The 17,304-nt window shown below is 34.7% G+C and overlaps 1 protein-coding gene across 2 annotated transcripts in view; it reads right to left on the bottom strand.

The window, feature by feature from the left end:
• The window catches only part of KCNH5 (potassium voltage-gated channel subfamily H member 5), a 351,127-nt gene that overhangs the window by 312,514 nt on the left and 21,309 nt on the right, over positions 1-17,304 (bottom strand). For both annotated transcript variants that reach the window (XM_033187796.1, XM_033187797.1), the window contains exon 2: positions 9,275-9,398. In XM_033187796.1, the coding sequence (XP_033043687.1) occupies positions 9,275-9,398 (124 nt within the window). The remainder of the gene's footprint in view (positions 1-9,274; positions 9,399-17,304) is intronic.

Here is a 17,304-nt window from a genome sequence, read left to right as displayed (position 1 = left end):
AATAAGAGAAATTTTAATGTTTTGACAAACATTTTTAAAGATGCTAAAACAATCATAATTTTTATTGAGTATTAAGAGCGTTATTATGTGGTTTCAGCTTGCATATACCTTGTTATGCTTCCATACTATCATAATAAAGTGAGGATTGCATATTATACATATAATGCATTGACATTCTCATCATTTCAGGAGATTTCCTTAAGACAGGTACAAGTGTGGCTAGCGGGAGGGAAGTAAAGCTGGCATCTTGAAAAAATCATACATTATTACAGTTGTTAGAGGAACATACAAAATACAGATTAAGGAATGAATGTCTATATTCCACAAAAACTTTCCAATGTTTGACATTCTCTATTTTTCTAAGAGAACCTTGGCAAAAGTCTGATTATCTAAATAACAGAACTCACTCAATAACTACATGCCTCTAAAACTCCATTCTCAATGCTTTCAAAATCATCAGTTGTACATCTGGTTTTAGATCCACAGTTCTGCTGATCGGTATGACTGTCCAGACCATTTCTTCCACCAGGAAAGAAAATGTGGCATTACTGAATACCTTAACTAAGATTTTGAAAGATCAAATATTTATCTTTGTTATTGCTTTTCTTTCCGTTTTCAAAGAGTTCACATATTGACCAGAGGCAGATCCAAAGTGTGGTGGAGGCTGAAGCTTATACAATTTGTGGAGCCCTCCTTAAGAAAAAGAATACAAAATTATAAAGCAAGATTAAGAACACAGCCTCGAAAGACATGCACTCAAATGAGGGCCCCTGAAGGTTCAGATTCATTATCTTCATGGAAAATCTGCACCTGAAATTATCAATCAATAAAATTTACAACCTAAAAGGCATAGTTTATCAGCAAGATTCAGTAATGACACACAGGACCCAATAGTAGCACCACATTACAACTGGAAATTACACGATAACTCAAGCCCACCTTCTATAACACCAACCTAAGCAACTAGAATTCTAGAAACTAAGAAATGAAAGTAGATAAGGCAGATTGTTCAAGCACTAAGAAATCTGAATCCTTCATTTTTAATATATTTAATTTAAAAAGAAAAATTTTATTTGTCATTAAAATAACAAAATAAGTAAAAAGATCTCAGAATAAAATGACAGACTCTTAATTCCATATCTTATATCTAGACTAACACAGGAAACCTCAAAGCATACCTGCAAGCTGGCATTGAAAAGCCACTGTTCCTTTTAGAGCTGAAATTTCAGCTCTTGTGAGTTTTATAAAAATCTCTTGAAGGCATTACAATTAAATTAAAATTATTCAGCTAAAGAACATAAAGCAACTCCTCTCCCCAAAAAAAATTAGATTAATACTGTACATAATAGTTTTATAGACAAGTGAACTTTTTTAATCAGTTTTTTACTAACTGTTATTTTCAATTAAAGAATCTTAATAAAGCAGAAACATTTTAAAATTCAAGATAAGGGCAATAAGCTAAGTAAATGTTTGTAGTCTTAAAAGAAAGAAAAACCATTTCACGCTGCTACTAAATGACAGGTGTCTATGGTTCAATAAACTGAAACATAATATTCACAATTGGCCAACAGAAACAATAAGAAAGAATTTATAATACAGCAAGCAACTAGGATAAAAATTATCAAAAATTAACTCTAAAAGATTTAAAAGTAAGTTACAACTCAAATTTTTAAAAAGAAGCTCTTTGAGGGATTGGTTTAATAACACCAACTAAGAAAAAATGCAACACAGGTCTGATGCAACTAAAATTCTAAAGAGAAGAAAAGACAAACAAGTAATTTTTAAATAAGCTATTAAAAATTCACAATACACCTCCATTAGTTAAGTCCTTCCAATGCTAACATCACTTATCCTAGGAAAATAAAGGCACTTAAGAAAAATAATCCTATATTATTAAAATCCGAATACTGTTTTTAAAAAATAATCTTTCATTTCTTGCATTGTTCCACTCGGATTTTTCATTTATTATACCACATATTTCCAGTGACAGAACATGTATTTGAAGGGGTGAAATGTAGCAGTTAAATAATAAGAGGTATTTGAAAAGAGTATAAAGGATGTCAGAAATGTACTCTCTATCTATCCTCCCAAGGCAAGTGCTCTGGAGGTTAATTCAATCTCTGAAAGTATTTTCATCCAAAGTTGTCCAAGCCATACTGATAAATCAATGACTCCCCGTTCTCTATGGGTACGGCACATTTGTTGATTTGCTTGACTCTGTCACATGTGAATGTTGAAATATTTTAACACAGTTCCTGAAGCCTGACTCAGGATGAGTGAAGCTCAATGCAGTCTTTGAATGGTTAATGGAATTTGAGGGGTCACAAATTATAGAAATAGTAATCAACAGGCTTTAGAAACCATATATAATAATTTTACATAGTTTTCATATCTTCTACTAAATATCCTCAAGGAATAAGTAATGGAAATATTTTTAAAATTATAAAACTTCCACTTGCTCTCTTACATAGGATGCCAAGCTCCTCCTTGGTAATTATAAATGAACTACTGCACTGTTCCTTTATTGAAAGACAAACAAAATTGGATTCACAGAAGCAATCTATATCTCTGTTATAATATTGGGCAGTCATGGTATAACAGAGGACTTTTGTATTTGGAGGACCACTTACAAACTGGATAATTTATGGGCAAGTCTTGTGTCCTCTCTGACCCATAGTTTCTTCATCAGTAAAATGATGACAATAATAATATAACTCAAAGCATGACAAAAGGATAATGCAAATAAAGTTACAAATTGTAACATGTTACATAATGGCTGAAATATGACTGGAATGTACGGATGGGATTAGAAGGCCCCTTCCCAATCCCAGCCTCACTCTCTAGCTTCTCCAGGATTCTCCAGGAACCATGCTTTCCAAAAGGCAGGATCACTGTGTCTTAAAGGGAGATGTGCATGGTTCTGTGAATCTTCTTTCTTCACAAGCTCATGAGGTTGAAGCACTCACTCACTCAGAACCTGCTCCTGTATAATCTGGCCACTTTTCTTGTCACACAACTGACTGGTTTCATCTTGGGAATAAGGAATAAGTTTTCTTCAGGCCTGTTCTAGGCCATAACCGCTCGCCTAGGCATCTGGCAGTTATCTTTCATGTGTATCTGACCTAGAAAACTTTGAAGAACAGGTGCTTTGGGCTTGTAGCAGGATTTACTTATTCTTGGATCCCTTGTTCTGCTATCAAAATCTCACAAACAAGCCTCATTATAATACCTAGCTGTAAGAATGGCTACAATGATTGAAAGACTTCCAAAGGAGAAAAGAACCTTACAACTCTGAAGAAAACATAACCTAATCATGAGTTCCACCAATTTCTCTTACTCTGCTAAATGTACAACAGTGTGTCTAGACTAAAATGCAACAAACATTCAGTCACCATAGTACAGGGTAATATTATCTGCAGGCTGTAGTTCACAGATTAGCAAATGCTTCATCAAAAAAAAGCAACACAGATAGCCTTAACGCAGTGGGTAAATGTGGTCTCCAGCTCAGAACTGGCCACAACCATAGAATCATAAATGTTAATGGGAGGTGGACTGAGATCTGCCAAGAGAAAGCCTGAGAGAAGGGAAGTTAAGTAGGAAAAATTAAAAACAAATAAGAATACAGTTTTCAGCCAGGCGCAGTGGCTCATACCTGTAATCCCAGCACTTTGGGAGGCCAAGGCAGGCGGATCACCTGAGGTCAGGAGTTCGAGACCAGCCTGGCCAGGTGAAACCCCATCTCCATTAAAATACAAAATTAGCCAGGCATGGTGGTGGGCGCCTGTAACCCCATCGACTTGGGAGGCTGAGGCAAGAGAATCACCTGAACGCAGGAGGTGGAGGTTGCAGTGAGCCAAGATCGCACCATTGTACTCTAGCCTGGGCAAAAAGAGAGAAACTCTGTCTCAAAAAATAAAAAATAAAAAAAAATACAGTTTTCAAAATCTGAAAGAGGTAGTTTTGGAATAAATCAAAGACATTCCTTTATTCAGAGAATCATAACAAAAAGGTTTCACAACCCATTGATTTATATGGTGTTCAAAGGATTTCACTGGAATAAATAAATGGTTGATCCACGACATGTAATTAAGGAAAAACAGGGATAGCACTGTATATCTCTAACCTTTGGAGACTGATATCACCAAGGCACCTCTGCCCTTCAATACTTTTCATCAGTTTCATCGTGAGAAGCACAGCCCTCAGCCAAATGGAGCCAGACTGACTGGCATCCATCATCTGTCACGTGCTCTTGGTAGCTGCTGAGATAATCCTGTGTTCATAAAACTGCTGTGAGATCTGTCCAATAAAGTGTTTCTAATATCTCTGACTCATTGTCTAACTTGATGGGGTTGGATAAGAGATTGTAAATGGCCTTTCAAAAAAGTTCATTTGAGAGCATCTATCTACCCCTCAATCCTGCCTACCTAAACTATCTGATTGTTCTTTTCACCCCTCTATCCAAAGCAAAAACAAAAAACGACAGCAGAATAGGCTCCTAAACGTTTCAGGTTAATTAGAAGTAGAATGCTAAAGTGGTTCCTACCTAATCTATGACAGCATATCCCAAATGTCAGAGCTTCTACAGGTCATGAGATAAGATCACATGCTTTTAAATGTCATTCTCCCAAAAGTCTATAATCTCTTTTAAACATGCAATACTTTTCATGTCCTCCAGTAAACAGGAAAACAGTCCAAAGGCGTGGAAAATGCAATGTCCACAGTAAAATGGACAACGTTTGAAATTCCTAGGTATCCAAAAGTGTTATAGTGTCATAATTTTAGCTAAAACAAAAATGAGACAATACCTAACACACATCAGATATTTTCAAATAGGAATTTCAGTACTATTATGACATAGCAAAGATGTAGGAAAACTAGAACCCTCACTAATGGCTGCTGAGAATGGAAACAGAAGGTTACTCTGGGCAACAATTTCACAGCAGTTAATTTACAAACTCTGCATATATTCTATTATCCAGCTATCCCATTTCTGGGGATAGAGATAGAAAACTTCTCACACAGGGCCACAAGAGGATGTGTAGGAGGATGCTTATTTCCAAATTGTTTGAGGTAGCAAAGTGTCAAAGTTAGATTCCAGGACTAATAGAATGTGTAAATAGAACGAAGGCTGTGAAGACACTAGAACATTAGACAACAATCAGACATGATGAATAGATCATCATATGAGGACACAAAGAAGTCTAAAAACATAACGGTGAATGAAAAGAGTAAGAAACCATAAATACTACAGTGTGGTAGGAATTAAATAGATCTTAAAAACCAACATATGCAAAGCAATATCATTTCCAGAATACACATATTTAATAAACAAGCAGAAGACACATAGAAAGGTATATAATAAACACACTCTCGAATGAATAATCTTAAAAGGAAGAAGTGAAATGGGATGAAAGGGAAAAGAAATAAAAGGAAAAAAATGAAATAAAATAAAGAGAGGCTTTGCTTAGAGAGAGCAAAATGATAATATTGTGACAAACTGAGGACTATGTTCAATTTGATTCTGTGTGTCTGGTCTAGCATGGGAGGGGTTGAGAAGGACAAAGAAGAAAAAAGATAAGAAAACAGAAGAAAGAATTAATAGCCTCTTCATATTATAACAATACAAATTAATGTGTTTTCTATTTTACCATAAAACAATTCACTTTTGAACATTTAAAACTATGGCATGTAATATTTTTACCTAGTTGTCACTTTAATCCTATAGACTTTAATTCATCTAATGCAAGTTGTATACAAAAATGATTCTTTTTTCTGAGATGTATAGTGTCAAAGGTTGTATTTTCCCATATAAAATGAAGCTCACCGCTTTGTAGCTTCTTATTCTCTTACATCTGTCTAAAAACTTATTATGATAAGCAAAATTTTTAAAATTATTTACAAGGATATTCTCAGTGTCAAATACTTATCTCCACATTCACTTATAAGTCAGTAATTCCAAATACTATAATAACTTTTAGCCATCAACCCTGTGTTTCTAAATGTGCATATAATTTTCTTCTTTTCTCTCTCTGTTATTTTGTATCTCACATTTAAAGGCTTTTCTGGATTTATTCAAGAAATGGGAAAAAAGCTATATGTAAAAGAATGTGAGTCATGATGCAAACACTGTTTTATAAACTGCTTGGGGGGTGGTTTTGGGTTTGTTGTTTTGTTTTGTTTTAGACTTTTTTTACTTGATAATATGTTGTTAGTTTTTTCCAGTGTCACTGTCCTTCCAGTATATGCAACATATGATGTAGATAAACTTCTACTACTGGATATTTTGATTACTTCCAGGTCTTCAGTCTTCTAAATAATGCTACAGCAAACATAAAATGGATACAGTCTAATTTTAAAAGAGAATAAGGAAGTTTAAAAGAAGAGCACATTAAAATAAATCATGCTTCCAAGAAAAACTGATAAAGGTCAGATATTTGTTCATATATCAGATGCTAGCCTTCATTGTTCTGTGAGGGCATTAAACTTGTTGCAATTTTTAGGTTAACAAAACATATCTGGCATTTTATGCAAGTAAGTAATAATTGTTTACATTAAGAACATGATCATTTGAAAACACTGTCTCTGATAAGTAAAGACAATTTGGGGAAAGACTCAAATACTTTTTTATGCAGTTAAAAAACATGGCATAATCCAAAACTCTCCCACCTCGTGTCATAACACAGGATGAAATACAAGAAATAACAGTATGCTATTCAGAGCATGTGAGACCCAGGTTAGGGTTTATTGCAAAACAAGCCATCTAATTCAATAAATACTGACATAAGACACCGTCTTGTGTCCTGTTGTACATAGAAAAGTGAGCAAGATGGAGTCTCTACTTTTAAGGCACTTATAATCTGGTACTTGTGGTACTTGTGTTAGGAGAAGAAAGGCAGCTCTTTCATAGGAGCAAAGAGCTAATATAACATACCAGCACTTATTTTCTTCATGAATCCTTTGTAGGAAAAATTGTACTTGGCAAAGAAAATAGGCCAGGGATAGGGCAGATACATGGGACACAAGAAGGGATGAGAGCAGGACTTAAAATAGATCCAGATATGAAGAGCAGTACTTCTCAAAAATGGCAACAAAAGCAATAAAGCAATAAGGATAAAAACCCAAGGGATAAGGCAAGTTACTTTAAGGGCAAATGATGATGCCAACAGAAATATACAAAAGAAACTATGAGGAATCAGAGAAGGGAAAAACCTGTCTTGTTTAGGGAATCATAAATACCTTCAGGTAGAAGATCAGATCTGAGACAAACCCGGCATGAAGACGGGATGTCAGCAGTCCAAAAATAAGAAATGGGAGTGTGAGTATATCTGTGTTTCCTGGTACTCTCTAGGGACCTGTTCCACAGGATAAGGTCTACCATGAAACTCAGCTTTTTCTAACTTAAACTGCCTTCTGGGGGATAGGAGAGGAGCAATTCTTAATACAGACCAATGATATCAGTGCTAGCAAAGGGACCCTCTCAACCAGAAGCCACAGATTTTCATCACTCCCATTTACCAATTTCCACACCTGGGAATGAAGACTGAATATGAGAATGCCTTTAGTAGAGGCAAAAATGAGGGTGGCTAGAGGAGCATAGATTAAGGAACAGAATGTTTGAGCAGATTATTTCTCAAGCCTGGATAAGCACCAGAATCATCTAAGCTGTTGGTTAAAAATACTGACTCCCTGCTTGACCCACCCACTTCAGAATCACCTACTGATTCTAATTCAGTAGGTTTAAGCGGGGTAAGAATCTGTTTCACAAAACCTATTTAAGTGATTGCTATGTGCAGTCAGGTTTAAACTCAATGGTATAATATAAAATATCTATCTTTCATGATGATGAAGGATATCTAGAGAGGGAAAGAGAGAGTCATCAACCAATCCCTTCTGTATACCAAGGATGACTCTCTCTCTCTCCCTTTCTCTCTCTGTGTTTATGTATATATACAGATATACATGTTCCTCTGATTACTCAGCACATAGACTATTCTTGGCTTATGGTAGATGGTAGGTGATCAAAAAATATTTATTGAACAAATTGATTAATTCACAGATAAATATACAGTTATATACATAGAGAGAGAGAAAGTCATACACAGGGAATTGGTTCCAGGATCACTGCATATATCAAAATCCATGCACACTTAAGTCCTGCAGTTAGCCCTGCGGAACCCACATATATAAAAAGTCAGCCCTCTGTACACAAGGGTTTCACATCCCCTTGAATATTGTATTTTTGATCTGTATTTCTCTAATACTACATTTCTGATCACATTTGGTTGAAAAAATTAACCTATAAGGACCCACACTGTTCAAACTAGTGTTGTTCCAGGGTCAACTGTATATGTATATAACTATTACACATATATATATACTCACACACATATATATATATCATGCTTCTCAGCATAAATGGGTAGAAAAAATAAATCACTATTTCTCTAGGCAAGTCTCTTAACATGGCTCTACCTCAGTTTTCTCATCTGAAAAACAGAGGATTTGGCCTAGAAAAAAAAAATCAGATCCCTTGTAGTTCTAAAATAACTTGGTTCAGTGCTTAGTTAAATGAGAGCTTTAAAGAAAAATTAACTCATGGAAAAAACATCCCATCTGGCCTTACTGAAATATTGTGAAAAGTTTTGGGTTCTAAATTAGTTCCTTATATACAGTTTCCTTTTCTTTTTTCTGATCCCCTTTTTTCTTAATATTCTCTTTAAGCTCACAGAAATGGCATATTTTTTAAAAGAACCATTATAATTATATAAATGTCAGATTCTACTGTACATGAGTCAAACAATGTACCATTACCAAGTACATGTGGCTTACACAGGATGTAAGAGCTTTATTTTATGTTCTTTACATTCTCATGGACCATGTTTAACTTGGCCAGGTGGTGTTTACTCTGTTTTGTTCAAGACAATTTAGTTGCTCCAGAGATGCTGTAGATCACATGCCACAAGTTGTTCCCTGATACAAGACATTCCTGTGGTAATTCAGCATCTAGACTATTCCTGGTTCATGGTAGGTGATCAAAAAATATTTATTGAATGAATTGATTAACTCACAGATATACAAAAATCTTCATTTTTGCAAAAGTTCTCACCAATGGTTCTTAAGCTGTATGTTTCCATTGATGATTTAGTCTCCCTAATATTCTAATATAATTTTTAACTCTATAGTTTGTATATGGGAGTCCAAGTAAGCTTAAGCCTTTTAATTACATTCAGATTTGTGTTAAATTTCAGAAAAGATTACTTAGCTATTCTGTTACCTGCAGGTGCTGCTTTTCTGCATGACGTCAGCTCGATGATATCCAGAGAGTTTACAAAAACCGTCATTACTATAAACTACAGGCCAATCCACAATCTGGGCATTTCCCAGTAAGAAACTTGATTCTGAAGAAGAAAGGAGAAAAAAGGAGGTAATTTAGCTTCATTCAACAATTCACTTATTTCAAGTAATCAAAAAGGCAAACTCATAAAGATGGACACATAAAACTATGGTTTGTAATTGTGCAAATAATATAATCTGTTCTTGAAATTGACATAACCAGCTTTGCATGATCATCATATAAGACCTGCAATAAATACTGAATTTTTATACAAACTAAAAATTCCATTTAAAAGAAACCAGTTTATAATATTTCTTTGCATTAAAGTATACCCTAAGCTATGAAATAAAAGTATAGTTAGTATTAAATAATGTTCATGACTATAAATTACAGCTAAAAATTGGTTAATTTATTAAGATTAGGGCTACAGTCACTTCCCTACAAATTGAGAATACTGAAGTTGATAATAAAAGAAAACTGGATGACTCCTTCAAAAATTATATTAATATATTGCTGACATGATGGAACAAATTTTTTGTCCATTAGACTGATCTTGAAAAGTCTAATTTAAAATAGAATTTAAAAGTCTTCCTTTAAACTAAAATTATTCAAAGATATTTTCAACCACATAATACAGATAATTTAGAAACTACCAGTATTCTAAATAACAGAGATATCTTTGTTTTATTTTACACAGAAAAGTAGGTTTGCTTTTGTATAAATTAATATAAAATGACTGAAAATCCAATCATATTAGGCAGAAACTTTAGCAGTTTTGTAAACCACATGTTATATGTCAACATTAAAAGGAATTAAAGTTAAAATAATATTAAAATATATAAATGAACACTTATTTTTAATATAAATAATTTTAAAGTAAAAACATTTAAAGCAATACTATGCTTCAAAATTTTACCTAAGAAAATTTCTTTTGAACTCATACTCAGTAGTATAATAAAAATATAACAACTTTTTAGTAGAAGACTTTAAATCCTCATTCATACTTGGTCTTCATAAAAATAATGATGCAATTCAACATTTACTAAGTAGCTGCTGTATAAAAGTCACTGCTCTGGGTCAAACAGTGGGATAAAATAAAGATTAGTAAAACATACCCTTTGCTCTCAATAAAAGTATTTGCTGAAAACAAATACATAACAACAAAATACAACTGCCAGAATAGATACTAAATAAAGAAGCATGGGACAAAACATGAAAGACAAAATCTGTTTGAAGCCACTAGGAAACAACCGAAAGTAGGCAGAAACTGGAAAAAATAAACCCTTGAAAAAGAGAGGCTATACTAGCTGAGATAGTCATTTAACTGTCTATTCCCCTGAGAGCACTTGCCAGTTTGGAAAGTTCACAGTGTGAAAGAGCTCAAGCAGAAGTGTCTTACAAGTGTAAGGAGTCAAAGGTCACAATTTGGGGCTGGCAGAGCAACTTGGAGTTGGGGAAATCTTTTAATTGATGGAGTGATAAACCTCTGCATAATATACCTCAAATCCTTCTTGTGGCCTAAACTGGGTAGGCATAGGGTGAGACAATAAGGAATCCAGCAGACAGCAATGGTAAAGGGCTAAAGAGATGGATAGAAATTTCACCAGCTCCCCAAAGCTAGCAGATGAATTTCAGAGTTCAAGTCCCATCAAGCTAGAGAAGCTTGAAAAACACCTCAAGCCTTCCATCTTAACACAGGAGGCCACGCATTAGGAGTAAGAAACAAGTCATAGGATGAATAGATGTGACCTGGGACTAAAATAAAAAATGTAGAAAGTAGACCAAAACACAAAAAATAATCTTAAAATCAAGTCTCTTCATGACCAAGGTGATCCATCAGTAATTTAACTGCCTGATTAAAAAAAAAAGTAACTCTCCTCAGAGGAAAATAATGAAATCCCAAATCTCTACAATGAATTGATATAATGTCCCAGAAACAATAAAAAATTATTAGACAGGCAAGAAATGGAAAACTCTACAATCACTATGGAAAAAAGTAGGCAGTAGAAAGAGAAGTCAATAGGTAGAAATAATGCAATCTCTGAAATTAATAATTTGTTGGATTGGTTTAACAGCAGATTAGACACTAAGAAAGAAAACAATTTGAAAACACATTGATACAAGCTATTGCAAATTGAAGTAAAAGAGAAAAAGACTGAAGAGATGTTCTGTGGGACAATATCAAGCAATCTAAAATATATGTAGTTGAGTCAACAAAAAAAAAACAAAAGAGGGCACACATGTTATCAGACAATATGATAGATAAAATTTTTCCAAATAAAATGAAAACTAGCAACTCAGTAAACCGCAAGAGAGATAAATATAAACAAGCTACAGTAGGAATACGTTTCTTGCTCTTTTGTTCCACATCAAAAAGTGTTCTATCTTCTGCAAATTGATCTATAGATTCAATACAATCACAATGAAAATGACAACAGACTTTTTTGAAGAAATTGAGAAATTATAAAAGTTTGTGAAAATGCAAATTAAAGTAGTTATAAATAAAATATGAAAAACTAGAACAAAGTTAGAGAAATGTACAACTATAGTAATTAAGATGATATGGAAATGGAGTAAGGACAGACAAATAGACCAATAAAACAAAATGAAATAGGCCCTCACATACAACATCAATGGTTTTTTTGCAAAGATGCCAAGACAACTGAATAGGTAAAGTCTTTTTCAACGAATTTTATTGAAACAACTGGATATCCATATGAGCAAAAATTGAAACATGACCCCCACCTCACACACAAAAATAATTTGAAGTGGGTCATAGATCTAAATATAAAAGGGAAAATTATAAGCCTTCTAGAAGAAAACATAGAAGGAAATCTTTGCAATCATGAGGAAGACAAAATTTCTTATATAAGCCTCATACAGCAATCACCGTAAAAGAAAATGTTGATACATTAGGCATCATCAACGTTACTGTCAACTACTCATTCAAGGGCATTCTCAAGAAAATGAAGTGGAAACCTACAGCCTGGGAGAAAATATTTATGTTACAGATATCTGAGAAAGAACTCTAATCCAGAAAATACAAAATATTCCTACAAAAGAACAAACAACCCAGGTATCAAAATGAGCAAGTAACTTAAACAGACATTTCACACACCAAAAAGATAAACAACAGCCAATGAGCACAAGAATAAGATGCTTACAATCAACAGGCATCAGGAAACACGAACTGAAAGCACTATGATATACTGCTGCTCAATTACTAGAGTAGTTTTAAAGACTAACAATACAACATTGTTGATGAGAATCAAGAACAACTGGTGCTCTTTATAAAATGCTAGCAATAATGAAAAATGGTATGATCACTTTGGAAAACAGTTTCTTGTAAAGTTAAATGTGTATCTATGACCCAGAAATTTCACTTCAAAGTATTTATGCAAGTGAAATGAAAACATATGTTTACAAAAAGACTTGTAGGAAAATGTTCACATCAGGTTTATTCATAGTAGCCAAAAATTGGAAGCAATGCAAATGTCTATTAAGAAGAGGATAGATTAGAAATTGTGCCATATTTACACAAGGAATACTACTCAGCTCTAAAATGGAACAAACTTCTGATACATGCAACAATATGACCTCAAAAACATTATAAAAGAAACAAGCCACTAAAGTAGGTATACTGTTTGATTTCATTAATATGAAGCTTAAATATAGGAAAAACTAATATTATATGATGCTAGGGACCAGAACAATGATTTCTAAAGGGAATGGTGGAAGAAGTGACAGAAAAGAGAAAAAGAACTTTCTGGTAAATGTAATTGTTCTCTATCTTGATAGAGGTATATGTTACACAGGTGTATACAATTGTCAAAATTCATTCAACTGTACAGTTAAGATCTGTGCATTTTGCTGCATAAAAAATTTAAAAACACACAAAGAGGACAATGGATAATTCCATCTGACCAGAGAATCAGAAGTTTTAGGAAAACAATGATACTTGAGCTTAACCTTAGTTATGAGGATGGTAATACTACATTTCTGTGGTACCTAGGGCAGTTAGAGATCAAAATGAACTAATTTCTGCAAAGGTACTTCAGAAAGCATAAATTCCTCTATTTTTTTTCTTTTATTTATAGTATCAACTATAAATATTTTTAATATGACCATCAAATATTGTTTTCTTTCTCCCCTTAGCCCAAGTCAGTTTACCCTCTCTAATCCATAAGCTGTCCACTTCATGACTAGATAACTGTGGCAGGCCATACAGCTACATGGTATCCCTGCCTTAATTCATCCCAATGTTCAGTCTGGTGTTTAGGTGAATGCTAAATTGTCTCCCTGAAACCCTTCCTATATCCTATCATTCTTCATCCAGATCAACAATCCCAATTGTTTATATAATCAAATCTCAAATCCTTTCCAAGGTTAACAAAGCCCTCTGAAATTCAGCCTCACCTTCCCTACCTGTACAAACATGTTTCCCATTATTCCTGAAGTCTATACTACTGGAGTTAGGTCAATCTCTTCATTATGTTCCGAAAATCTGCTCATTCATGCTGCCCACTATTCAATTAAAATACGTTTCCAACATCTCTTTGCCCATCAAAACATTTCAGAATCATCTCAACTCTACGTTTTCTATGCCACGTTCACTGAATACCACTCAGTCTACATCTCCTCTGGCAGCCACCATATCTGTCTCCAACCATTCACAGGACAAACTTTCCATACAAGTTGTCTGTTCTCACTGGCTCCATCTCCTCAGCTCCTGTTCACTGAACTCACTCCTATTTAGCTTCTTCCCTCACCACTCCACCAAGACAGCCAAGTCACCAATAACCTCTCCCTATCGCCAAGCCCACAGGGCACTTTTCACTCATTTCATAACAATTCAGAAGCAATGGTAACCATTCCCCTCTTAAAAGTCTCTCAATGCTTGGTTTTCACAGAACAACATTCACTTGTTTCTCTGAACATGCCTCTATTTTTTTTTGCAGGCTCACAATTCTTTACCAATAAGTATACATTAGTGCCTAAGTCCTCTCCTTTCTTTACTCTTATACACTTACCTATGTCCATAGATTCAGTAACTCATGATTGAATATCTCCAAACCAAACCTCTTCTATAAACTCTCGATCTTGATACCCAAACTTGACCTCTCTTCTTAGTTATCTTAAATATGCTTCAGTATAACATGATCATGACTTTTTGATCCTTCAAATTAGGTGCTTTCCCACTGTTTCCTGTCTTAGAGAATGGGGCCACTATCCATACAACCTTATCAGCCAGTAATCTGGGAGCCATCAATCAACATTTATCCCATTACCCTCATATCTAATTCATTACCAATCGCATTACTTTTATCTCCTAAAGCTCTTTCAAATCTCTCTAGTTCTCTTCACCTCCATGATCATCACCCAACTCTAACTTTCTATCATCTCTCACACAGACTACTCAGGTAACTGTCTAACTGATTTACTCAGAACCTCTGTAGGATTCCCTCAGTGGATTTTTTTATACTGAAGCCAAACAAGATTTTTTTTTAATTAAAATTGTATCGTGTTTCCTCCCTCCTTTAACATCCTTCTTTTGGCTCTCAGAACACCCAAATCCTTTCCATGGCCCACAATGACTTCAAAGTCTGCCTGACCTTAGTTCTCATCACTCTGACCCTTGCCTACAATACTGGCCTACAACAGCCTCATTGACTTTTCTTGTATTCTTGTAAAAGCCAAGTTCTCTCCCACCATAAGGACTTTTTACTTGCCATCGTCTCTGCCTAAATACCATTCCTTTTCCCTCCTCACCTTGTCACCTACATTTATTTAGATCTTAATTCAATTGACAAGACCTCAGGGAATCTTTCCCTGACCTCTGATGAGGTCATATCCCTGTTATATAATTTTTTGACATGATGCACCTCTCCCTCACAGCCATTATCACAATGGCAGTTTTATACCTATTTGTGTCTTGACTTAATTAATGTATATCTGGCAGGGCGCGGTGACTCACATCTGTAATACCAGCACTTTGGGAGGCTGAGGCAGGTGGATCATGAGGTCAGGAGATTGAGATCAGTCTGGCCAACATGGTGACACCCCATCTCTACTAAAAATACAAAATTAACTGGGCATAACGGCGCACTCCTGTAGTCCCAGCTACCCGGGAGGCTGAGGCAGGAGAATAGCTGGAACACAGAAGGCGGAGGTTACAATGAGCCAAGATCATGCCACTGCACTCCAGCCTGGACAACAGAGCAAAACTACGTCTCAAAATTTAAAAAAAAAAATTAATGTATATCTGCCTGTTGGATTATAAGCTCTATAGGGATAGAGCCCATGTAGGTTTTTGCTCACATTTGATCTCTCATTGCCTAGCACAGTGCCTGACACATATTAAATGCTAATTTAATGGTTGATTATATGAATAAGCAAATGAACTAATACATTTTTGCGGGGTTCTCTTTTTATACAATTGATATCATAAAATTTATTAAGTAATGCCTTTCTAAATATTCCATATATGCTAACCTTGTCTTTTCATATGAATCACGTATTCCTCAGGATTATAAATTATATGCCTACTCTGCATACAGGAGTTTCAATATAATCATCCCGACAGAAAATCAATAATGAGACATTGTACTGGAACTACACTTTAAACCAAATGGACCTGACAGATACATATATAAACATTCCACCCAAAGACAATAAAATACATATTCTTCTAAAGTACAGAAAGTTGAAGTTCTCAACACAGAATGTTCTGCAGGATAGATCACCTCTTAGGCCACAAAGTAGGTCTTAACAAATTTAAGAAAATTAAAATCATATAACGTATCTTTTCTGACCACAGTATTATAATGCTACAAATTAATAATATGAAGAATTTTAGAAAATTTACAAATATGTGGAAATTGAACAATATACTCCTAAGGAACCAATGGGTCAAGGAAGAAATTTGAAAGGGAAATTTAAAAATATCTTGAGACAGGCCAGGCACAGTGGCTCATGCCTGTAATCCCAACACTTTGGGGGGCTGAGGCAGGCAGATCACGAGGTCAGGAGTTCAAGACGAGCCTGTCCAATATGGTAAAACCCTGTCTCTACGAAAAACACAAAAATTAGCTGGGTGTGGTGATGTACACCTCTAATCCCAACTACTCAGGAGGCTGCGGCAGGAGAATCACTTGAACCCGGGAGGTAGAGGTTGCAGTGAACCGAGATCATGCCACTGTACTCCAGCCTAGGCAACAGAGTGAGACTCCATCTCAAAAATATATATATATATATATCCTGAGACAAACGAAAACGGAACCACAACATACCAAAACTTAAGGGATGCAAGAAAAATAGTTTTAAGAGGGAATTTTATAGCAACAAGGGCCTACATGAGAAAAGAACCCACCAAATAATCAAACTAATGTTATATCTCAGTGAACTAGAAAAAGAACAAACTAAGTCCAAAGTTAGTGGAAGGAAGGAAATAATAAAGATTTGAGCAGAAATAAATGAAATAGAGACTAGAAAAGCAATTTTAAAAGGTCAGTGAAACTACAAGTTGGTTTTTTGAAAAGATAAACAAAATTGACAAACCTTTAGCTATACTAAGAAAAGAGGGAGAAGACTAAAAAACAAATCAGAAATCAAAGAGGAGACATTACAACTGATACCACAGAAATACAAAGATCATAAGATACTATTATGAACAATTAAAATGCAACAAACTGGCTAATCTTGAAGAAATAAACAATTTCCTACACACATAGAGCCTACCAAGACTAAATCATGAAGAAAAAGAAAATCTGAATAGACAAATAACAAATAAGGAGATTAATCACTAACAAAAATTCTCCCATCAAAGAAAAGCCCAAAACCTTATACTTTCACTGCTTACTAATTCAATCTTTCTCAAACTCTTCCAAAAAACTTAAAAGGAGAGAAAACTTTCAAATTCATTTTAGGAGGCCAGCATTACCCTGATACCAGACAAGGACACCATGAAAAGA

This window comes from Trachypithecus francoisi, unplaced genomic scaffold (assembly GCF_009764315.1).
Source record: "Trachypithecus francoisi isolate TF-2019V2 unplaced genomic scaffold, Tfra_2.0 Lachesis_group3, whole genome shotgun sequence".
Classification (NCBI taxonomy): Eukaryota; Metazoa; Chordata; class Mammalia; order Primates; family Cercopithecidae; genus Trachypithecus; species Trachypithecus francoisi.
This window is presented reverse-complemented; position numbering and strand designations above follow the sequence as displayed.